General features: G+C 37.4%; 1 protein-coding gene across 1 annotated transcript; it reads left to right on the top strand.

The window, feature by feature from the left end:
* Positions 1–4,781: 4,781 nt before the first annotated feature.
* LOC140154598 (uncharacterized) lies at positions 4,782–25,956 on the top strand. Its single transcript, XM_072177166.1, has 5 exons — positions 4,782–4,895; positions 17,257–18,717; positions 21,245–21,395; positions 23,825–23,960; positions 25,376–25,956. The coding sequence occupies exons 2-5, from the start codon at positions 17,267–17,269 to the stop codon at positions 25,954–25,956; spliced, it is 2,319 nt and encodes a 772-aa protein (XP_072033267.1). The 5' UTR covers positions 4,782–4,895; positions 17,257–17,266.
* Positions 25,957–26,532: the final 576 nt, after the last annotated feature.

Here is a 26,532-nt window from a genome sequence, read left to right as displayed (position 1 = left end):
CTGAGTCACATTCTCAACTCCTGCCAGGATATGTTGAAGCAAGATCGATATACATGTACTTGGAGACATGATTCCGTGTTATTCTTTCTCTCCAACGGTTCAGGTGACAATATGCCTAGGGTCTATGTAGACCTCCCAGATTATCCTTGGCAAACAGTCACGACCATCCCTCAAGAAATTCTGCCTTCCTCTCAGCGTCCAGACCTGGTGATGTTTTGGCCAAATCGTAAGAAAATCTTTCTTATCGGGCTTACAAGCTCTTACAGTTCCTTTAGAGCCCAACATTGTTAGCGCATATGGTCGAATCCAACGAAAAGTGTACACGGCATGTTCAGGGCCATAACTTAAAAGTATTAATCAATTGACATTCGTTTTTATATTGTGTTTATTCGCCTTGATCATACGCTTCGCGCCATATATAATAAGACCCCCTTCTGTGAAAAATTTAGACACAGAGACCCCAAAACATGCTATTTTTACCCATTTTTTTAAAATATTTCTTAAGGTATTTTTAAAAACATCTAAATCAGTTATGAAAAGAAGTCATTGGATTGAATCTAAATTGATTTCCTGAAAGGTGTGTATTCAAAGATTGCCTGTTCAATTTTTCACATATTTGTACATAATTATGAATTTTTTGTGATAATTTTTTGAGTGGTATTTTTTACATTACCTACGAATACAATTTTTCATAGCACTAGATATATCTTTAAAAAATGGAAATCACTAATAAATGCGCAATTGATACAAGCTTTGATATGTCCAATACTGAAATGCATTGTATTCGGACATCTTTATTATTGTGTTTAGCTGCCAGAAATTCTAAATGGCACAAAGGTAGGTTTGGTAAAAAATATGCATTACCTCCGAATACATGTTAAAAGCTGTGTCATTTCCACAAAGTGAGAGAATAGTAAACAATAGTTAAGGAATAGGTGCAGGGTAATACACTCTTTATTTCTACCAAGTTTCAATAGCCTGCGTTTAAATGTTTCTGAGATGTCAACAATAAAAGCAAGTATTCGTAGGTAAATGTCGGTAACCGAATATTACCTACGAATACAATTTGACATCATGACAGTATTGTGAAACACCGCCATTCATGCCAATGCCCATATTGGTACATAATGAAGGCCTGTATGTTTGCTATCAAATCATATGTCAATGAAAGTTGCGAATTCACATACATGCCCACCATGCAAAACCGAACTGGCTTAATTGTTGAAAAATATGTACTGAAATAGACGACGGTCTGCTCATTTGAAAGAAAAATCAGATTCAAAGAAGATTAGAAGGGGATAAATACTTGGATTTGTCAACTGTCATGTGTGCTTCATTTTAAATGTTTACCGACCTTCTGGTTTCTGAGTAATTTGTGTCCAAATTCATTTATTCGAAGGTAACTTTTGACGTTTTCGCTAAGGTTACCTACGAATACCATGGAAAAACGACTGTTCTCATTGTCTCATGATCTAGACAACACAGTGATGGACCCTGTATAAACCTAATTGTAGTTGCCCTCAAAAGAAAGGCCACAAGACGTAACTGACTCCAAGATGGACTTCACAAGTCTGCAATAACGGTTTTAAGCGATTTGTGTGCAATTAATCAAATTAAAGTCACTTTAGTGCCTTTGTTTCTTACTTAAATCCTCTTTCAACCGCTGTGAACCGACATTATTAATACATGATAGGGTCCTAAGTATCAATAAACGCACATAAAGAAAATATTACATTCAAAGTGCTTTATAAAATGAAGTTTTGATTGCGATATCCACCAAAAGTCTAATTCTTACCTACAAATACTGAAATGTTACTTACGAATACACCATAATACATGACATGTGTAATGAAGTGTCCCTGCCAATGGAAATTAATTGTCAAAAACTTTAAGCGGTACCCCAGGACACTATTATTACCCATATACGGATTCATTCAACAATTATTTATTATGTAAAATTGCTGATTAACTACTTGTATATCAAAATGAAGTGGTCAAAATCTTGCTAAAAGCATCAACAATTTTTGATCTAAGGTAATAGCATTTATTCATTTGGACGTACCATCTGAAAGAGATCTAAAACTACCATTTTATTAATTCATTACCATAATAGCCAAATTTAAACCTCTAAACTCAATATAGATATTGTTAAATCGCTCATGTTACCTACGAATACCCGGGTTTCTTCACCTTTTCATTGTATAAAGCGTTAGGTGTATGCGTATAATTCCTAATATTCTTGAAAACATATATCCTACTCGTTATTATACAATGTGTAAATTGATTCATACTCATTTGATAAATAAAATACAGAAACTGACCTAAACTTCATTTTCAAAAATAAACTAGCATAAACTGACAAAGATCATATTGATCGCGTTATAAAAATAAAAACAAATATTTTCTGGTTGAGCTAGAATTTTCCTGACACCCTGTGGTCTACATTACACGAAAAAAAGCGTTAATGGGAATATTCCATTTGTTTTAGGTTGATTAGTATTGCGATAGTGAAAGCATCCTAGTGGTATTCGTAGGTAACATTGGGTTTTGATATCACATTTACTATCACACGTCCTGGATTTATTTTTCAAGATTAGTAATGGCACTTTTGGTTCCTATAAGGCCAATATGTCATCAATCAATGGGCAAAAGGAAAAAATTGTGGAGACATTTTTATTTCGGACTTTTATTTTTGGCCCGTGGACACTTTTGGTTGGATTCGACCATATATGAGGAAGGTAAACAAATATTTCACCTGAGAATTTGAAGGCGTTGAAGCAGCTGACTAAAATGTCTCATATAAATGTCTCCTTCAAAAATATCCGTGACTAACTCAGCAAAATTTAGCATATTCTGTTCTAAATTTGAGCCCACCTGGCAGGAACCAGATATTTTTAAATTGTAATCATATTTTTGCCTTTTAGATGCTTTTCCACAGTTTCACATTGTATTTTAACCGAGTGCCTGGAGCCCATGGACATCGGGGGTGCGTTTGTGATTGTGGCACGGAGGGGTTGAGAGCTGTTGAGTGCGTTTGATCCATCTTTTCTGCTTTCAAGTCTTCCGTGCTCCATCCTTTGAGTCCTGATGTCTTTGCCCTCAAGTACTCAATATTTCCCCCGCCAAGGACTCGCTGGTCGAGTATCCTTTTGTCTAGGTTGTGAACTGCAAGTGTTTATTTTTAATGTTTTAAACTATTGTGGTATTGTATGTGTATACTTGTCTCGTGTATAATAAAGCTTGCTGATGAAAAAAAAGCACAGCATTCTCTAAACGAAAATTCCATACAAAGTTCAGATCATAGGTTCTAATCATTTCCTAGCACCGTGTGTTCTCCTTAATTATTTTCTGATGAAGTCTCATGTTCGCTCGACCTAATAGCTCCTAATATCCTTCGCTCACGTTTGTTTGATGTGATTATTTATCATTATTCATTTATAATGTTCAATTCTAGTCTTGAATAATACCAACAACTATCACACTAATAAACTGTATATACACATATATTTTGCAGCAATTTATAACATAGATGTTCGTTTCTATATCAAATTATTCTTCATTTTCTGATTTTTTGTGGTAATTTTAATTCTATGAACTGAACATTTGTGTGCAAATTGAGGGCGCTATTTACATATATTTAAAATTTGAATTAGCCAAATAATATGAGTTATACTTTACATTTCATGATAAAAAGTTTTTTGAAAATTCCCTTGTCATTTGTTAGTCTGTTTGCTGATATTCTAATACCATTTTACAAGTGTCTACCCCAAAGATGCAAATAAGATTTTAGATAAATAGCGCCACCATTGTTCAACCTTTCTTTAAAATGCCATCAAACAACAGAGGTTGGCCAGCTCGGAAAAAAATCATTTTGTGCACGTCTTATGCATCGGTGCATCAATTACACGCCGAGGGGAGATGTCTTGCCAATGTTTAGAGTATTGAATCACTTCTTGTTGACTCTCATACCATGTGGACACAATTATCTCATCTCCTGATATGTTTTGTTTAAGCCCGTTGACGGCGAATTTACTGCTTGTCATGCAAGAGCACGTTATATCAAATTCAATTATGCCGCAATGTGTAAACTCTGGTAAGGTTTATTAATACAAACATTATTTGCATGTGTATGTTCTGACCATGTCAAGCACAATAAATTTCATAAACGTAATTCTGGTTTCATCTTGTTTATTGCGTGTTAGCCATTTCCTTTCCCGCTCATTATTCCTCCTTTGTAGGACGCTAATCCGGTATATCTCTCTCTGCCTTTCCCTTGAGTTATTCCCCAGGTTTTCATTATAATGCTATCATTATAATGTGCTGATAAACACACACTTCAATCATGTGAGGGGGTGTGTTGGGTGTGGGGTGTATTTGCGAGTGAAATATTATGTCATGTGATGGTGTTTATTTTGACATGTAATGATATGCATACACATCGTTACGAACACGGCAAGATGACGAATACGTTAACTGTTCTGAGTAAAGGCGCTTAAAAAAATCTTGGTAGCGTAGTCCTCAACCAGTGGCGCGTACCTGGGGGGGGGGGCAACGTGCCTCGGGCGCCACCCTTGGGGGTGCGCCAAATGGACCAATTCAGCATCTATTCTGCGCCCCTCCAAATAGCCATCGACTGAGTCTGACTGGCATTCTTAGTGTACATGTAGTTTACATGACAATTGAGGGCGCTAAACCACTTCTGTGCAAAATCCAGATGCAAAATCACGATATGACTGGTATATGCACATGCGCAGTATCATTTGTTGTGTTTTAGCTGTGATCATCCATAGGTGAAATACTGTATTACTGCGCTTAGCCGTGATCATAGCGTATCAAACGTATTAAAGGTGTCACTGGCTTGGAAATTCCACGTTTCACTTAATTTGATAAATCAGGTAAGATAAATCATGATCTGGTGATCTATACGAGTACCAATTTTATATACATTGACCGATTTCGCAGAAATTTGTTGATTGTGTGCAAAACCTTCATATACGAAATGGCATAATGCCAATCCGTAATATACGAGGGTCATTTAAAAAGTTCTACCTCCACCCTCATATCTCAGCTTCTGTAAATAATGTCCCTTTAATGATTGTAACCTAGGGTCTTATCTAGCTTGTGACAAATTTTGTTTTAAAGGCTTAATGTACGATCTTTTTCAGAATATACCTTTATTTTTTTCAAACCCGATTTTTGGCATATTTGCAATACTTACACATGTTCCAACTTACATCTATGAGTAAACTGTCAATTCGCCCAATTTGTAGTAAAACGGGATGATTTTTTGTTGGTCCGACATATTATCATAATATTTCAGATTATGATAATAATGTCGGAACGATCGCAAATCTTAATATCCTACGAAGCAAGTTTGATTACGCTCCCTCCACACATGTGGAGGGAGCATAACCATACTGGAGGGAGCATAATACTACTAACTCTGAGACCGCACTGGGCGTCCTATTAAATCCAAAAAGTGCGAGATACTTCGAGTGATAGAGGTTAAGTTTATGATGTTGTTTCTTTGCAAATTTCCAATGTTTTTCGCGTCCAATTGTATTGGGAACTTTCATAATGATTGCATATTATCATTTTGGAAGAAAAAAAGAAAAATCTAAAAATTAAAAAAGATCGTACATTAAGGCTTTAATATCATTTTCCATTTGCTGTAGACGTAAAAATGTAAAAAAACGTTAAAAAAAGTAGAAACGAAATCAAGATTCGGCGTCGTGGAAATGGAGAAAATCTGTACATAGAAGACATAAGGGTGGTGCAATAATTATGTGTACCCCCGGGGTGAATTATAGGGGGGGCAAAGATTTTTGGCAGGCCAAAGGGGGGCAAGCATTTTTGGCAGGTCAAAAGGGGGGTCAAGCGATTTTGGCAGGTCGAAAGGGGGGGGCAAGCAATTTTGGCACAGATATTTTGGGCACTGTTTCTATATTACGCCCTAAAAAGGCGTAGGAAAACATTAGGAACACATTCAAATATGCAAAATTTCCTGCTCCCTGCGCTCGCACTATATGATAAGACAATTTAAGGTTTTAAATTCGGGTTCCCCAAAATCTTGCATGCGTAAGGGGGGGGCAAAGATTTTTGGCACATCAAAAGGGGGGCAAAGGTTTTTGGCACGTCGAAAGGGGGGGGCAAAGATTTTTGGCACGGTCATAGGGGGGGGGGGGCAAGCAATTTTGGCAGACCATTTTGAGAATTCACCCCCTGGGTACACATAATTATTGCACCACCCCTAAGTATAGCAGGGCTCCGGAACCAGGGGCGCAAAAGTACCATCAAGGGGTAACGTGGGCCAATAACGTGGGCCAGGCGCCATTGCCTCCCCATATCGAAAACATTCTGGAGCACCTTGTTACTTCAGTTGGCTTACAAGAAAGCTGTCATAAAGACAAAATTGAAAATTACCAAAAAACTGGTCCACTCTAACAAATATCGTTGCTTTTTAGCAAAGGAAATTAAAAGACAAGAGCAGATAAGAACTGTAATCAAATTTTATGTTTTTATTACAAATGCCCAAAAGACATTTGTGCAAAAATTGTGTGTATTTAGATAAGGGCTAAAAGCAAAATTTGAAGCATTTTTAAACCTACTATGGAAATGTTACTTAGTAATTAAACACCAAGAAAAATTAATTTAAAAATAGCAAGCGACAAAAAGTGGCTAGATGTCTATATTTTTAACTTTCAGCTCAAAGACAGAATTTAATAGTCATTTCATACAGATATGGTTCCTAAGCAGATTCTTATGTTCTGAAAGATCACCAGACATAACAGTAAAAATTAAATGATAGTATAATTTTTTTATTACTGGTCATATTGACAATTGGTTACACATTTTGATATTGTTTTTGTTACAATGTGTTAGCATTATCGTAACACTTGCATATCGAGGTAATCTCGTAGGATGGATACATACATACATTTGCCCTCATTTGTAAATACTATTCCAATGCACAATCTTGCTGAGTTTTTAAAACGCTACCATTTACAGAACCAAGAGCGGAGGTAGAACTTCTTGAATGACCCTCGTACATATATAATAGGCACGGCGTATTATGGCAGCGAGTCCACCTATACTATTAAAATAGTACGTGTTTGCGTGTATGGGGCCGGGCGTGTATTGGCACAAGATTGATTATTCAGTTGGCGGAGTTATTATGTATAAATGCATATCACAGATATTGAAATATTGTGTTCCAATATCTGTGGTTATATTTAAATGTCCGTGGTTATATTTAAATGTAGTCGGTATGAGTGGCCAGCTCTGACCACGCGCGTATAATCCGATCATAGATGATACTTAATACACTTAAGGGTAGACGTGGTATTATTGGTCGAAGCAAATTAAAAATCGATTTTCATTATCTAAATCAATATATTATTGAAAAATTACACTTTCATGTTTTGCAAAAGTCCATTCTACAAATCATACAGGGGCCTACTTTGACAACTTGCTTGATTTGTTGTTGTTAATGAGTTATGTAGGCCTACGTTTCACAAAAGTATTGTTGTTTCAGCCCTCTTTACAATATAACTCAAGAATGTGAATATTGAGGGTTATAATATTTTTACTGTATCAATATCATAATTAATGCAAGGGAGAAAAGTGTAGATTGGATTGTTAATATACATATTGTAACATAAAACACACACTTTTATTCCCATTCTGTTTTATAATTTTACGTTTGAAAAATGATGATGATGATGATGATAATAATAATAATAGTAATAATAATAATAATAATAATAATAATAATAATAATAATAATAATAATAATTACAGGCAATTTATTAAGCGCTTATATTGCACAATAATAATAATAATAATAATAGTAATAATAATAATAATAATTATAATAATAATAATAATTATTATTATTATACAGGCAATTTATTAAGCGCTTATATTGCACGCCACCACAGGGCACTTTACAAGATAAACAAAATACAACATTGGAATTACAATCAATTATTTAGCTACACGATAAAAATAACACTAATTAGCAAAATATACAATGGTAAAATAACAAAGGTAAAAAACAACAGTTCAAGGTCATACTGTGCAGATCACAAAACCGAGCAAAGAACAAAAAATATTTAATATGCCATTAATTTCGGGCATTAATTGCACCCAAGAAAACATATTATCTTACTCCCACATCAGAATAATTATGATGTTCAGTACAATCTAAGACCCTCTAGTACAATGTTTGTTTGTTTGTCGTCTCTCCGTGTGGAGACACACTTGGGTCCTGATGGGACCAGGCTCAATCAAAATACTTAAGTCAGGCAAAAAAGCCTATAGCATGCTGGCTTATATGGAAAGAAAAATGAGAAACAGATATGATGACAAAGAACAAGGAAAAGAAGGCCACTCTCAACAATCAATAGAACTATTATTTTACTGTCAGCCTTTGGGTCAAGTTTGTTCGTGCTATCAAAAATTACCAAGCGAGGGTCACGTGATGAGTGCCGAAGTGTGAGACACGGCTGTGCGGGAGCTCCTGAAATTTGGATAATTTTGGTGCTTTAAGCTAATTTTCAAGATTGTTCTGCCAATATGAGTCCTCCTAAGAAGACAGATAAGAGACCTGCCTCTCCAACAAAGCCTCAGGGAAATGCTAGACACGTTAAAGCAGCAAAAACTTTAAGCTTTCCTGATGAAGTTAACATGCAGAGCCAGAATACTTCCGGGTCACGTAGTCAAGATGGCGGCGCCCATGGCGATGCATCTCTCAACGAAACACTGCAACGTCAACACGATTCTACCATGTCCGCAGGTCCACCACAGTGGTTTCAAGAATTTGAAACCCGTCAGGAGGTGAGATTCGCTAATGTTTTGAAAGAGTGTAGAGAAGTGTTCGAGAGATTCAAGTTAGAAATGGATAATATGCAAGATGAAATCACAATGTTGAAACAAAAACTTGAACTCGCAGATGTGAAATTGGACGACCTAGAAAATAGGAGCAGACGAAACAATATTGTAATCTTTAACCTGCCTGAAGGGACAGAACAAGGTCCCGATTGTTGTAGCCTCATCGGTAATATGTTGAAGGACTGTAACATTGTTGACCAGGTCAGTATCCAACGTGCTCACTGCACTGGTAAGCTTAAACAGCCAGGTTCAAGACCTAATAAGCCACGTCCCATCCATGTTGGGTTTACCTTTTTCCAAGAAAAAGAAAAATGTCGTAAAGCCCTTGCAGATCTCTTCAAAAGTTATTGGACCATCTGAAGCTAAGCTTTTTGTGGCCAATGACTACTCACAGAAGGTGCAACAGCTCCGTAGGGCCAAACTTCAAGAACTTCGTCGCCTGAGAAATGAAGGGAAGAACGCGTTCCTTGTATACCCAGCTACCATCAAGATTCGAGAAGCTAATGGCGTTGTCAGAGATCCATAAACGGATTCATCTTGTGTGGACTGGCACGACTGGTGTATAACTGCATTTTGTGCACTTTATTGCTAACTTTCATTGGACATTCATGTATAAATTTGACTCTAATGCTTTTGCAAATGTTTCATTAAAAATAATACATGTGAATGCTTTGACATGATTTTTTGCTGAGCCGGTGAGGTGAAACTAGTCACATTTTGGTTTTTAGGCTCAGTTTTCACACTCCGGGAGTTGTTCTGAACATCTTTTTTGTGCACTTTATTGGAGAAGGAAAACAACATGGCTGTGAAAATTGACTGTTACTCCTGTATGACTTTTTTGCCTGTGATCAAATATTTCAGGCTGTGTGCACATTATTGAACTGATTTGAACACAAAACTGTATTCCAATGTTTTATCTGCTTGTACAAAAAAAACTTGTACAGTTCTTTGTTTAATTATGGACACTGATATTTGCTTCATATAAATGTATCTCTTTTTTAGTCACTGATTTATCCTTGTTTACAAATGTTTGGAATGGGCGGAGAGATCGACGGGGCTTTGGGGATGTGATTGGCTTCATTTCTTGCTTGGCTGTTTCGTGTGTCAGGGGCTTTGGTGGGTGTTTGTGTTTTGGTGCCTTATTTTTGCTGGTGGCCCCTTGCACCAATTGTGAAGCTAATTACGTTTGAAGCTCTCCGTCGATCTTTTGGTTTGTTCCCGTTTGTGTGAGTGGTATTTTTTTGGGGGGGTTACTCTAAATATTTTTTTTTAAAACTATTTTTGTGCCTACCAAATAATATTTTTGGTATAATTTATTGATCTATTTATTTATTTTTTGGCATGTTTAATTGTGTTCAGTGTGCTCTCTTGATATTTCAATCTTAAGGATTGTGCTGAGGGAGGGGTCTAAGGTTGGATTGAATTTGCTCTGGAATTTTGTGTTTATTTAATTTTTACGTCTGGTTCCTCAATCTTGATTTGGACTTTTCCGTCACCCCAATCTTTAAAAGCCATTTAAGAGAGCGCATGACCTTCCGCGTTTTGCTTTTTTTAAATTTAAAAAAAAAAAGGTTATATTTAATTTTGTTTCATTTTTAATTAAAAAATTTTTCTCAAATTTTGGGGGCTCCTGTTAGGCTTTATCCTTGGGCATACCGACTGGTTAGAACTGTATTCATCTTGAAGTTCTTACCATTTTTTTTTTGGTATTTCACGGATGGGTGTTAGTTGTTTTTTTTTTGTGTTTGTGTTGTGTATGTGTTGTCCATCTTCTGTGTGTGTGGTGTCCGTCTATACTGTTCTTTCCCATCTCTACAAATGTGAATGTGAGTCATGTAGACTATGGCAATATAATTGTAATTTTTGGGAGCTATGTAATAATTCTTTTATTTGTCTTAAAGAGTCTATCTTAGTGCTGGTGTGGAATAATAAGCTTCTTAATTTCCATTTAATGATTCAGGTCCCTGTTTATAATGAAAATATGCTTGAATGTTTTTGCAATTCAGATTTGTGTAAAATTGTGATTAATGGCTCTTAAATTTTCCACTTTTAATTGCAGAGGGTTACAGGATGGGTTTAAGCGTAAAGCTGTTTTTAGTTATTTTCATAAAAAAGGTGATGATATTATTTTTCTTCAGGAAACGCACTCGTCTGATTCTAATGAAAAATTCTGGAGTTCACAATGGGGCAGTCATTGTTGGTTTTCAAATTTTGCTTCCAGTAGCAGAGGGGTTGGAATTTTGATCAAGTCTAATCACAAAATTTCTGTCAATACTATTGAGAGGGACCCTGGAGGTAGATTTCTTATTCTTGATATTATAATTGATGGTTTTAATATGATTTTAGTGAACATTTATGGGCCTAATAATGATGATCCCGAGTTTTATTTTGAGGTTTTTTCTAAACTAGACAATCTTGACTCGTCTCGGTTGGTGATTGCTGGTGATTTGAATGTTGCTTTAGGCCCGCTTGACTACCGTGGCTCATGCCCAACTCAGTAATAAAAATGCTTCCAAAGCATTGAGTGCCCTTATGGATGAATTCAATTTGATTGATGTTTGGCGGAATGAGCATTCAACATTGCGTGGTTTTACAAGGCATCAAAAAAATCCTCCTGTTCTTTCTAGGCTAGATTACATTTTAGTTTCCTCTAATTTAGCTGATAATGTGAAACACTCTGAAATTGTCTGTGGGATTAAATCTGATCACTCAATTGTGAAATGTAAAATTTCTATTAATGTTCCCCCGAGAGGCAAAAGCTATTGGAAATTGAATTGTCATTATCTCAGGCATGATGCAGATTTTGTGTCTTTTATTAAAAACAAAATTACTGAATTCAAGGATATCCATAGGGATACTTCTTGTAACCCCCATATCGTGTGGGATGCTTTTAAGTGTACTGTTACTGGCCATTGCATTCAGTATTGTAGCAGAAAGAAGAGAGAAAAAATCAAAAACAAACAGGAGATTCAAACTAAAATTGACCAAATTAATAATGAAATCTCTAATGTTGGTCCTGATGCTCCACAGCAGCTTTCTGATTTACTTGAACAATTGGATTCATTGAAAGTGGATTTAAACAAAATTGTGGATCAGGAAACGGCTGGTTTGATAATTAGATCAAGGATTAAGTGGGCAGAGCATGGTGAAAAAAGTTCCAGATATTTTTGTAATCTTGAGAAACGTTCTAGCGACAAGAAAAATATTAATATTTTGAAAAAGGATACCGGCTCCATCATTTCAGATCAGAAAGATATTCTCAATGAATTACACTCTTTTATGAAACCTTGTACACTTCCAAATCTTCTCCTAGCAATAAGGATAATATAATTTCATATTTAGATAAACTTGATATTCCCCAATTTATGGATGAAAGTAAAAATAAGCTGAATAGGCCTATTTCCAAAGCTGAAATTTTAACTTCTTTAAAGGCGTTGAATATGAATCGTAGCCCAGGCTATGATGGTCTGCCAGCTGAGTTTTACATTGTTTTTTTCAATGACATTTGCGACATGCTTTTAAATTGTTATCACTACTCTTTTGAGCAAGGTTTCATGTCTAGTTCACAACGCAATGGTGTGATTACCTTACTTCCAAAAAAAGATAAGGATCCTCTCTTTGTGAAAAATCATCGCCCTATTTCGCTTCTTAATACAGATTATAAAATCATTGCTAAACTTATGGCTAACCGTCTTAAGCTTTTTTTGCATGAAATTATCCATGATGATCAAACTGGTTTTATGAAAGGGAGGAATATAGGCAATAATGTTAGAACTATTATTGATTTGATTGATTATTGTGACTCAAATGACATTCCTGGCTCTATAGTGTTGCTAGATATTGAAAAAGCATTCGACTCTGTTGAGCATGATTATTTGTTTCAGGTCTTGGAGGCCTTTAATTCTGGCTCAGATTTCATTCAGTGGGTAAAAACATTTTATTGTAATAGGAGAAGTTATGTCAGTAATAATGGGTTTCTCTCCGAAGGTATTTCTATGGAACGTGGCATTTTTCAAGGCTGTCCGATTTCGCCTCTGTTGTTTCTTTGCGCTATCGAAGTGCTGGCAATTTCAATCAGGAACAATGAGAATATCAATGGCATTAAGATTGGTGATGTTGAAAAAAATTGAGTCTTTTGGCTGATGACACAACTTGTTTTTTGCATGGGGATTTTGAGTCATTTAGAAATTTGTTTGATTCTCTTAGGACTTTTGCTGGGTTATCTGGATGCAAGATAAATATGTCTAAATCTGAGGCTATTCATATTGGTAGGTTGAAGGGTAGTGAATTTAAGCCCCTCAGCAATGAGGGTCTTGTATGGAAAGAGAATACCTTTAAAACACTTGGTGTTAATTTTTCATTACATGTGAATGCTTTGTATGAGTTAAATTTTATTCCTAAATTGACTCAAATTCAGCAAATTTTGAATTGTTGGCGTTCAAGAAGTTTGTCTTTAATTGGTAAAATTACTGTGATAAAGAGCCTTTTGCTGCCACAGCTTTTATACTTATTTTCGGTTTTGTGTATTACAATTCCTAAGACATTTTTTAAGAGATTGAACACTTTGTTTTTTAAATTTATTTGGAATGGTGGGAATGACAGGGTTAAAAGAAATTATTTATTCAATGACTACAGTGATGGAGGGTTGCGTATGATTGACGTTGAGGCTTTTTCACAAGCTCAGAAATTAGTCTGGTCAAAACATTTATTAGACCCCAATTATGATAGCTTTTGGAAATTTTTAGAGACACAGGTTCTTAAGGTATTTCATAATGATACTACAGTTTTATGGAAAGCTGATGCACCAAATTGTGTTCTTGCTTTGCTGAAAAATTCACAGTTAGCTGAATCCCTCAGGGTTTGGTATTTGTTCAGAGATAAGGTGAAAGAGAACCTTGGGTACAGTGACTATCATCTTCAGGATTCCATTTGGTGGAACCGAAAGGTGCGTCTTAAAACTAAGAAGTTCTTTTTTATCAGGATTGGTTTGAACATGGTATTTGCACTCTGGATGACCTTAATAGAGGTCATAACTTAGTGAAAACATTTGAAGATCTTGTTATGGAATTTGATATCTCTATTAAGGACAGAAGGAAATACAACTCTCTTATGAATGGTATTTTAATTGATTGGTTCTACAGTCCCAAAACGGTTCAGGTGAATATTTTTGATAACATAGTTGCATGCTACTTTGTTTGAAAATGGCAAAATTACCAAGTATTCTTACAATATTTTGAAAGCAAAGTACAGTCCTGTAAACACCGAACTATTTTGGATTGATGCCTTGAATCTTGAAGACGATATTGAATGGAATAAAATTCATGATAACAACTTTACTTGCAGTATTGAAATTCAGATGAGAGCATTTTACTTTAAAGTTTTTCATAGAGCTGTTTGTACCAATAAATTTCTTCATAAGATTGGTAGAACTGATTCTCCATTTTGTTGTTTTTGTAAAAAAAATGATGAGACCCTGGTACTTTTGTTTTGTGAATGTGAAAAAATTACTTGTTTGTGGGATAGCTTGAGTGCCTTGATTGAAAGTAAAACCGGTGAGTGTTTTGGATTCTCAAATTTTCAGAAAATGTTTGGTTTGGATGTTGAAGAATCTGAGCACAAAATGCCATCAACTTTCTTGTTTTATGTTTGAAATATTATATTCATAGATGCAAATTTCAAGATGTCAAACCTAGTTTTCAAGCTTACAAGAACATGGTGAAAGTTAAATTTGGCACAGAATATAAAATTGCAGAAAGCAAGGGAAAACTGGGTAACCATTTAAAGAAATTTTCCTTTGATCTTGGTTTTTAATGGGTTGCAATTTTCTTTTATCGTGGTGTGTTTATATATATTTTTACCCCTTTTTTCTTTTCTTTTTTTTCTTGCCATGGTGGACCATGTTATTTGCACTGTGAGATGGGAAAGTTTTCAGTGTTTTGTTTTGTCACTTGTCCTGCATGTTTGTGTGTTTGGGGGATGGGTGGGTGCGTTGATTGTTGAGGGGGTGTTTGGGTGGGATTTGTGTTTTTGTCTAGAAAATCCCTGGTCTAGTTTATTAATGCACTCGTAACCAACATTATTTGTTTGATCTTATTATGCATGTTGTATGGTGCTGATTCTGCCCACCCATGGCAGGGGGACCCAACAGTTGCCTTTGTGTTTTCATGCTTTTTGCTGGGCTACCACTTCTTTTTCTGCTTGCCTTTTCCATCATTCTTGGTAGCGTAGCATTTGCTCTTTTTTATTATTTTTTTAACAGAGGTATTGGTTGGGTCCTGTTGTCGTGGTGGGGCAGTAGTATTTAAATCTCATTGTCATAATCTGATTGTTTCTTTGCATATATCTTGGTTACCGTAATTAAGATGGGGTCTGGTGGACCATGTCTGTATGTTCTTTTTTCCCTTCCACCAGGCCCAAGTACAGGTGAATAAAATGGAAAAAAAAAAAAAAAAAAATTACCAAGCGCAAATTCTCCATTTCAGTTTCAGTTTTATTTAAAATCAAATATTTTAATAATAGAATGAATAGAATTTGCAGTAATTTGTCTTGCATGGGCTGATTGTGCAGGCGGCATAGGAAGCGCAACACGTGACGTACGAGGCTGGCGAAGATACAGGGTTGACAGCCCCATTCCAAATACACGGTTAGCAATTACAAATGGAAAATTAACATACTTGCAGTGGGGTACTTTGTAGAACCCCGACGGTTTTAGAGTAAGATGATTTTGCTTTGACACCACATAACAAATTTAGAATTGTTTGTGAAGATTTCATGATTATGTGTGAATCCAATGGCGACCTCAAAATTGGCGATATCGCTTCCATCACCGCCTGGATTGTGCACGTTATTCTCGCACAATCTGCAATCGGTCAATTATTGCTTATCCATGTGTAAGAAATTTAAGGATAATGAAAGTTAAGGTGATACTCTCCGAAAAGTTTTCCAATAAAATAGTTTCTTAAAAATATACATAACCTTTGTTACCAGTGCGTAGTTATTTTTTGAGAAAAATGCAAAATTGGTCACAAAATTGGTCACAATATTTATCAGGGGGTGTATTACCACCTTAAAGCCATAATGTGTGATTTGCGTCACAGCGACGCCCTCAATTTTACTCGGATTTCTACTTTTTGCATAATTATAATGCCCAGTGATGTACTAAAATACCACATAAAAGACTAAGCCTGAAGTGCTTTAAAAACAGTAAAATTTAACTTTTATATTAAAACCGGGTCGACCCGGTTTTATTCAGAGTTCATCGGTCGACTGCTTGCTAACATCTCCCGTGGATGTCAGCTTATGTGTACACACACGTCGAACGCGATGCTCAGTGTAGTATTACATGCTACGATCGGCGAGCGTACACGCATTGTAGGTGCTGGAATGAAATCGCAATTTTCTTCGTTATACCTCATTTGTTTGGCTCGAAATTAAAAGGGGATAATGTGATCAGTGAAAACAAACATTTAAATAGGAATCTATTCTTTATGCAAATCACACATTATTGCTTTAACACGTTTTCTGTCAAACGTTTTGTGTTTGTTGGGTTATCATAGTTGATATGTCATGGTTCTTTAGACATAGAACACGCATACACCACCTTTATCAAATAATAGATAAACTGAACCAAAGTTCAATGGCAGATGGTAAAATTACACGCTATGGTACGCCTCTTACAAACACAATAACCACAGTAAAGCATACAAACTGAAGACATCAAAATAATGATGACCATGACCAAGGGGTTGGTGAGGATTGCTTTATACAGTAAAATCCATGATCGCTCTCGTAAAATTATTCCAAGAGCTACTGACTTTTTACTTGTTAGTTAGGTTGAAATAGTCATTTCCTTTCATATTTGTATGCATGTATGTCCAACGCAGTCTTGTTGCATTCGATATGTAGTAAACGTGTGTAAACAACAAAGATTTTTTTATTCTTTTGAATTTTTGGCGCACTAAAAGCACAGCAGACATTTTGGATTCATTGGCACAAAAAGATGCATATTATTAAGACCATGCACCAGAGTTTTCGCACGCGTTGAAGTCTCACCGTTTTAAAAATACGTTTTGTGCATAGTTATGACAGGTTTTTTTTTCTTTCAAATACGTCGATTTCTCAGAGTTCAAAAATACTATTTTACAAACAATTCAAATATAATTGCAGCAAATGTGGTGTTTAATATCACATACAGAGTTCAAATGTCATGAGTCTTGAGATAAATACCCCATAATTAAGCAGAGCTGACGCTGTCGCTTGTCATTTGAGGTTAGCTTATAACATAGGCTGAAAATTAGCGATCCTTAATGAAACAAACAAAATAGATAGAAGTTATTTAATCATTCTTTCGTTTGACATTTTCAGATCCGTGACCATGGCAAAGCATCTATTTAATAAACATAAAGTACCAACTAAAGAAAGTCACATCAAGATTAGTATCGACCTGGTCGATGCCGCACGCAATCAGTTGGATTTTCTTACCACAGTCGATGAACATCCAAAGCTATATTCAAAAACACTCACCAAAAATGCAATATATCGTTATGAGAAGTTCTGGTTACCGTTAGCAGCAGCCAATAAGGATAAAGACCTTGCAGCTCCTCTTGACATCCATTGGGTATGGCATTGTCACATGCTCGCTCCATACTTCTATGAGAAGGATTGTATGACGCTTCTGTCAGGTGTTGTTGTGGATCATAAATTGATGTCTGGGCGAGTCAGACGTGCTGCTCTCGAACGAGCTAGGGTATTATGGGAAGAGAAGTATATGCTGGAACCATTCGAGGTTAACGTCGATGCGGAGCCAGTGGCATACAATGAGTCGTACAAGTCTAGATGTTCGTACAATTTGGAAGCGGCAGTCAGCAGACAGAGGCTTTTCTTCTATCAGGTATCATTGCCACATTATAGCGATATCAAGTTTCTGAAAAACGGTGTCTCACGCTACAAGAAGTATCTGTTGCTGAAGAGGTTAAATGCAGACACGTTCTTAGTGCCTTGCTACGACTTTGACCTAATTTGGCATTCTCACCAGCTTCACCCATCACTTTATAAGCAGGACACAACTGTCATTTTAGGACGAATGTTCAATCATGACGATTCAGTTAACGATCGCGAACCCGATTCGAAACTTGTACGGTCAGATAAGCAAACACGGGAACTGTGGAAAGAAACATTTGGCGAGGAATTCGCTCTGAATGGATGTATGTTTCGCGGAGAACCCCCAGTCGGAAAACTAGACACAGTTTCCACAGAACAGATATATTCCATTTCAAGTAAAATGGCGGCAGTGGATATAAATAAGCTGAGCTTACAGAATCTGGATCAGAATGAAGAGAAATTTTCCCTACGACTTGCTCTATCTGGGAAAAGACTCGGTCCGACCATACTGAAATTAAAAGGTCCACAGAGGTCTTGGGAAGACAACAGGGATGGAGTTGTTCGTTTCACGTTCGACACTGGTCAGTATACTGCACTGCAGTTTCAACTGGTGGACAAAAAGGGATTCCTTTGCTTCACAAGTAAACAATCTTTTGGAAGTCATACGTTTCCTTTCCTGCCAGTCGTAGACACGACCCCATCTAACGGCAAGAGGATTGAACAGACATTACCACTCACGGGTGAAGCGGGCAGTCAGCAGAACCTAAACTTGTCATTTTCTGCGTTTGTGCGACCACCAGTAAAGGGACCTTGCAAGTTCAGCCTAGAAGCCGAGCCATTTCAGACGTATACTATGCCTGAAAATATCGAACAGCTCTGGGGTCCAATACCACTTGCCCGGCTACCCGACGGCGTACCAAATACTTGTATTGTAGCATCAAACAAGTAAGTGTTATACCGTAAAACCTCATCTACAAGCATATATGATGCTTTTATTGAAAGCTAAATTAATCCAGGCGCAATCCATCGACGAATGCATAACATTATTGAGTTTGAGCAATTAAATTACTGATACAAGCATATACAAACAAGTACTATAGTAAGACAAATCTGTTGTATTGGCATATTTACGGCAGTTTCGTATTAATTAAGATTTCATCAAAACATTATGCTTGTAGACGAGGTTTTACGGTATTTGGACAATTAATTGACAATTAATTGATTTTATGCTATTATTGAATTGAATAGAATAGCATCTAACATGCAGGGTTTGCAGGTTTTTGCCGCAGGTGAAAATGAAAAAAAACCCACGGTTTTAACCGCGGTTTTTACCGCTTGGCAAAAACATTTTTTGCCGGCAAAAATGGCAAAAACTAAAAAATTGATTAGTTCACTTTTTCATCTCAAAACAAGTTATTACGTTACAAAAATAATTTCCTGAGTGTAACTAGCCCAGATTTTGTAATTATAATTAACATATTAAGAAATTAAAGGCATGGGGTTTCATTGCTCTCTAGTGCATTTAACTGAAATGTGGCGTATGAAATTCAAAACTTTTTGATGTTAATTATAAAGGACTGGATGAGAAAAAAAAACCATGTTGAATGAGTCATAAAAAGTTGTGTGTTACTGTTTATGAGCTTTCTGTGTACCTTTATAATATTTGGCTGATATGAGTTTTTGTCAGTTTGTACAATTTTTGCGGGTGTAAAACCAGGCAAAAACAGGTTTATGCCAGTTGTTGCCACTTTTCTGGCAAAAACAGGTTTTTGCCGGCAAAAACCGAACACTGCTAACATGTCTAAATGGTTTCCTTTGTTTATTTATTAATTACATCATTAAATTAGAATATCGATTATGATTTATTCCCTTCAAAACATATGTTGTTCATTTAAAGATTTTTATACATATAAAGATCTTTATACAAATGATAATCTGGACACGCTCTGTCACTTTTGAAGCGGTATTAGGATGCCCTGAACAGATTCATCAGGATCCCTGAACAGATTCATCAGGATCGTTCATAAAAGTCACTGGTAAACAAATGTTCTCAAAACAGATCCAAAATAAAACAATTTGGTACTCACTAGAAATATTTCGATTCCTATCAGGAATCTTTTTCACTCTGGTTTTGGTGAGAAGTAGTGTTTCTAGATGTTATCGGCAAACTTTGTGACTGGTCTTGATGACGTCACATGGGTTGCTTGCCGAATGATGATCTGATCGTAGATCCGATCACGTCTGTACGCCCCTCGTCCTTGTTCATGGCGATGTTGCCTCTGCTTCGTATCCATATGGCTTCTTTGAGCCAGCGAGTTGTTTTGTTGGTCTCTTGGTCGATGGCTATGGCCTCCTCCCACCCAATTACGTGATTGTTTCTGTATGTTCTGCTATAGCTGATTTGTATGTTTCTTTGGCGGATGCTTTTCTCTGTGCTCTGGTAAACATTTTCTCACCGGCCTTTTCAGATTTAGTCTTGTCTTCTTTTACCCTGGTTAACAAGTAGTGGGCCTGTTTCCCTATATAAGTTTTTGGGCAGCTCTTGCATGGAATTTCTTAGACTGCTTCGGCTCTCTGGAGGGGGTCTCGTTTATCTTTGGAGTGCACAAGTGCTTTGCGGATGGTGGCATGTGGTTTCAGGGATGTTGAAAAACTATGCTTTTTTTAAAATTCTAGACACTCGCTCAGATAAGCCTTCCACATACGAAAGAACTACAAGGTCTTTGGTTTTGTCTTGACTGTCGCTAGCTTTGCTTTTCTTTTGCTTAGGGAGATCTTTTCCTCAGCTATAGTAGAACATACAGCAACAAACAATCACGTAATTGGGTGGTAGGAGGCCAAAGTCATCGACCAAGAGGCCATATGGATACAAGCAGAGGCAACACCACCATGAACAAGGACAAGGGGGCGTAACGAGACTTGATCGGATCTACGCTCAGATCATTAATCGGCAAGCAACCCATTGACGTCATCAAGACCGGTCACAAAGTTTGCCGATAAGATCTAGAAACACTACTACTCACCAAAATCAGAGTGAACAAGATTTCTGATATGATAGGAATCGAAATATTTCTAGTGATTACAAATTTACTTATTTTGGATCTGTTTTAAGAACATTTGTTTACCATGTATTGGAATGATTTGATGACACACGTGCCCTGTTCAATTCAGAGCAAACCGAGGCTATATTGCTTGAAAATGTATTTGCTCCATTCCCGACTCCATAGCATAGACACACACAAACGAACCTCTTCTAGTGAATGGAATTTGTCCAGCGTGACTTACGAGGTGTCGCCATAGTTGGAACGTATAATATTATAAATACTTTTATTTTCATGCACAAATTCATTTATATGATTGATAATAGAGAAATGTTGCTTATCTTACTTATTTTATATATCAATTGTACAATCACTCATAGATTAGAGTAAAAGTGTTCACCCATTAAATGTTTACTTTTTTCCTTCTGTAGATTATTCAACCACGCTCGGCAGCTGACGTTTACATGTCGGGTGATTCATTCCATCCCGTTGATGATGTCAGCGGTTCAGATCTACCTGAAAGACAAAATGGTGTGCGTTTCTCATCTGATTGCTGCAGACCAGCTCCCCTCACCTAAGCAGGTCAGTCGCATGCTCTACACACTTTGATCAGCTCGTAATTGGCGGGAAATTGTTAGGCTTTTACCACTACGTCAAAAAGTAGACCCACATTAAGAGTGATGCAGTTGACCTGTCTGGTCTACCTTTTGCATGTTAAAGAAAGTAGACAAACGTATACACCAATCCGAGAAGCGTTTACTGTATTTGGCCCTCTATTGACGGCAACACAGATGTACCAGAGCGGGAGATTTAATTCGTAATTCAATACTCATGATCGTGTATTGAATATCACTGTTGTGTACAATTCCCGAGTACAATTCTGTATAGCACACAATAAATAATGGATGGAACCCCCGACCTCGGGACACCGCAGTTTTACATCGGGGACACCGCAGTAATGGCGAAGTCGGATAGGTGTATAGGAATTTAATTAATATTTTGTGATGCTTCTTGTGAGATGTCACAAGACCGTTCTTGAAATAAAATATATTGATATTAATCCACTATGTCACGAGGCCCGCCGATTTCGAGCTGATCAAACTATAGTTATGTCTTTGTAAACCAAAGGTAAAAGACTTGAAATAAACGAAGTGTATCAATACGATTCTGAAGATTATCATTCATCCAGGGTAAATAACTATGAACTTGAGGAAAGAAAAAAGCAAGGTACACCAACTTGATGTGGGGAAACAAGTAAAATGCAGACTAGACAGTATGCAGGGGGATACAAACAGCAAATGTAGGCAGAAGAAGTAGGCAAAGTTCGATAGCCAAAATTTACCAGTTCCTTGTTTCCCCACATCAAGTTAGTCTGCATTTTGTTGTTTCCCCACATCAAGTTGGTGTACCTTGCTTTTTTCTTTCCTGTTGTTCTTATTCAAGGTATCCTCTTGTATCATTTATTGATCCTTGATGTGTTTTGTGTCCTCGTCCGTTGGATTCACCATTACCTACTTTTTATGAACTTGAGATTATAATCTGATCTACTGGACATCAGGCCCTGACGTTAAAGCGGTAAAAATTCGTTGACATGTGAACTTCGATGTTGTGTCACAGGTCGAAGATGAGCCTAACCTCTGAGGGATCTTCTTGAGAGCTGAACAGGTAGTCCCCTGCCAAGTTGTGACGTAGCAGCCCGTCTCCCTTGTTAAGTGAAGGCTCCTCTCGTTTGACATAAATCGCTTGACTCCTCTCTCAAACCATCTGCTTTCGCGATCTAATATTTTGACATGTTGTCAAACGAATGATTAGTGCTGTCTATTAAAGCCTTAATGTACGATCTTATAATATGAAATTGGTTAATTTTTTTTCAAACCTGATTTTTTTTTGCATATTTGTAATGTTTACACATGTCCCAACTTGCACCTAAATGGAATCGGCCAAATTTGTTTTCTTTGTAGGTCAACAGAGCAAAGTTCGACATATTATCATAATTTTTACTGATATTATTTCTACATTTTGAATAAAGAATAACAAAATTTAAATTTGACGGAAATCGTACATTAAGGCTTTAAGCATGCTCTCTAAACAGCAGAGTCTCGCCAACCAGTGCTAGCTCTCCTATGCCATGTATGCTGGTACATACGCTTCGCTAGAGTTCTTGTGTCCCCTAAGTGTAAGTCATCGCATCTACTGTCATTACACTTGTGTCGTATGGCCTTAATGATTAGCGCCATCTAGAGTGTAATAAGGTCATATCTAAAATGGCCGCCTCCATTGTACCACCTTTTCTGGTAATAAGTATATCATCCGCGATTTTGTAAAGTGTGTCAAGTGGCTGAAACGAACTCACGGCATTTTCGCGAAATATTATGTGCAAAAATCGCGGAAAATGAACCCTCCCATCGAAAGTTCAAAACATTCTTGCGTTCAACTATCAGATTAAGCGTTATTTTGAAGTGCATGCGTTGCAAAGCTAATTTGATACAAAGTTCACCTTATTACATTGGTTGTTGTATTGATCAGGTTCTAACATACCGTAACTAAGTTCTGTCATGGAGGCAGCCATTTTAGATACGACCTTATTACACTCTAGATGGCGCTAATCATTAAGGCCATACGACCAGGCGGCATAGGAAGCGCAACACGTGACGTACGAGGCTGGCGAAGATACAGGGCTGACAGCCCCATTCAAAATACACGGTTAGCAATTACAAATGGAAAATTAACATACTTGCAGTGTGGTACACGGTCGTGCCCCGACGGCTTTAGAGTAAGATAATTTTGCTTAGACACTACATAACAAATTTAGAATTGTTTATGAAGATTTCATGATTATGTGTTAATCCAATGGCGACCTCAAAATTGGCGATATCGCTTCCATCACCGCCTGCATACGACACAACGCTGAATTGCGTACACGATGTTACTTTGTTTTACAAAATTTTATCATAAAATATTTAAAAAAGATATAAATACTATAATTGCGCGAAATCCATTCATTTTCATAGGTATCTGCCGAGAATTATCTCACCATGGATATTATTGCGGGGGAGAGAGCACTTATTATTAAAGATGCACAAGGAGACTGGGGTATATGCCTAGGTCGATGGGAGGGGTTCCGCAAGGGAATCCCTGGAACACCAGGTAAGAATTAAGATCACGGACTGGGCCATATTCCTGGGTACATTGGATGGGTTCCATAGGAGAATCTCGGGATTGTAAATCATCAGAATCAGTGGTTCAAGCCAGGTTCGTATGTCTGTTACACAATATAATAAATAAGGCAAATCCTGGAAAGGAATAATAATTATCAGACCACCAATCTTTTTGTCATTATCACACTACTGTTATGAAAATTAAGAAAATATTTCATATGAAAAGGATTTATGATGTATGATTGTAGATCATTAGCATATACATGAGAGGAAAATGCTCAATTTATATATACTGCGCCAAAACAGTATCCTTACACTTGGAAAAATAATCACAATTTCATCTAATCCTGCACACTATTGTACCTAAATCTGGAGGAGTATAATTAATGAGAAAGTGACTTTTGAGCGTTGTTTTTTTACCACTGTTTCTATACCCGAATTGAACAGGGTCTAAATAATCCATAGCGTTATTGAAAAGTGCTTCTCTTTCGGTCAAAAATACCGATCGTCAGGCAATTTTCTGTGAATTTCTACCATATATGTCTCAACCTAAATCTGAAATCCGGAGGAGTGTAATTAGGGAAAAGTGCCTTCTCTTTCGGTCAGTAATACCGATCGTCAGGCAGTCTTCTGTGAATTTCTACAACATATGTTTCAACCTAAATTTGAAATCTGGAGGAGTATAATTAAAGAGAAAGTGACTTTTGAGCGTTGTTTTAACTACTGGTCCTTTGCCCAAATTGAACAGGTTTGTGTACAGAACGTATTAGCATGTATGTCGTTCGTTGTGTGGCCCACTGAGATCGATGATTTTTACTGGGCTGAGATTTTCCATAGTGATAGAAAAACGTGCTTCTGTTTTGTGCGCAATATCGCCTCGTCATACGATTTTCTGCGAATTTCTAGAAAACATATCTTAACCTAAATCTGAAATCTGGAGGGGCACTTTTCAAGATGAAGTATTCGCATGCATCTCTGCCGTTTTGAGACCGATTGCGATGATTTCAAGTCGGGGTTCAAGTTTACGGTGTTGATAATCAAATTATCAAGGATTTTTTTATCATAATTTGATTGCTTTTAATCTTAATTTAGTCCCCCAACATGTGCTGTTTACTGCACTGCTCAGCGTGCAGTACAGTCACCAGAGCAAATTATTTATATACGCAATCCAATTAAAATGTGTTTAACAACAAGGGATTAAGGCCTTCGCACTGTCAATGTGATTCCAGTCACTCCACACAGTGGTGAAATCAAACTATAGCGTGCTGTGAAGGTGGAGGAGACTATTAGCTATATTAAAGTCCAGCATTGTGTTAACCATTCGACTCGACATTGCTCTTAAGAACTCTCACCCTCCTGAACTGTCACCCTCCTGTTGATCACAACACATATTATTATTTTCAGGTATATCAGGATCAAAATCAAGCAAAGCTGTGAAGGGCACCCCGGGGGTCCCAGGCAGCCCTGGTCACCTATCTATCCGTTTCTACAACCTGAGGACGCAGACATGGCACCGTGCACAGATCTCAAACCAGACGCGCAAGTCCAAGGAGCGCAATTTCTCGTTGACCATCGAGGGCATCCACTTTAGCCTGAAGACTGGAAACATGACTATCCAGGCCAACACGTACGAGGTGTCGCAGAACATCTGTCTCGGCTTCAGCATCGCCGTGCTGCACGTGCTCTGTCAGCCGCGCAACCTGCTCGACAAGGGCAAGGTCGTGAAGAAGCCCAGTGGCAAACGGCCCATCAACGCCATCGAATCGGATAGCCTGCCCATGGTGGTTGCCGTGGGTTACATGTACGATACGCCGTGTAATAGTTACATGGGTATTGGGAGTGCGGGAGCTGCCGGGGGAGATGGTGCGGGTGATGGAAGTGGGTGCGGTGGATGTGGAGGTTGTGGTGGGTGTGGTGGATGTGGAGGGTGTGGTGGGTGTGGTAGTTGTGGAGGGTGTGGGGGTTGTGGCGGATGTGGAGGCTAGATGCCCATAACCAATATGTGAATAACCAGGTTATGGTGACTTCTTCAGACAATGCAAAGAGCTGCAAAGGTATATGTATAGCCCGAGAGATATTATAATAGTCATGGGTTTGCGGTTATCAGTATTACTAGCACGACGTTCTAGCCAATCGAACCTAATACCTAATTTTTCCGCTCTTCTCCAGTGTGTCTCTGTGGCTCAATTGGCTAGAGCGTCGTGCTAGTAATACGAAGGTTGCCGGTTCGAATCCGGCCAGATGCACTTGGTTTTTTTCAACGTTTATGTGCGCTGGCTGCTCAGGTAACGATTAAAATTAGTTCATCCTATCAACCTTGAGAACTAAGGATAACATTTTCATCCTATGTGACCATGGTGACATTGTATACTAGTAATTCTTAAAAATATACAGTTTTGATGTCTTCCGCTATATATATAGGAATGCGACGAACACCATTCGATCGATTTCAACGAGTGAGTCTTAAATCCGAGCTAAAAGATGCAGCTGCTGGTTACAATTATGGTATATATATCTGATATACAGGGGTGAACATAACTTCTTTTGACATCATCTCCGTC

Source organism: Amphiura filiformis, chromosome 6 (genome assembly GCF_039555335.1).
Source record: "Amphiura filiformis chromosome 6, Afil_fr2py, whole genome shotgun sequence".
Taxonomy (NCBI): Eukaryota; Metazoa; Echinodermata; class Ophiuroidea; order Amphilepidida; family Amphiuridae; genus Amphiura; species Amphiura filiformis.
The sequence above is the reverse complement of the archived record's forward strand: the minus strand, read 5'-3'. Positions and strand labels throughout refer to the sequence as shown.

Excerpts from the sequence above, each read along its gene's own strand:
- LOC140154598 (XM_072177166.1), top strand. The coding sequence starts at position 17,267 with ATGGCAAAGCATCTATTTAATAAACATAAAGTACCAACTAAAGAAAGT. Across the intron at positions 21,396-23,824 it reads AGCTCCCCTCACCTAAGCAG|GTATCTGCCGAGAATTATCT; the intron begins GTCAGTCGCATG and ends TCATTTTCATAG. Across the intron at positions 23,961-25,375 it reads GGGAATCCCTGGAACACCAG|GTATATCAGGATCAAAATCA; the intron begins GTAAGAATTAAG and ends TATTATTTTCAG.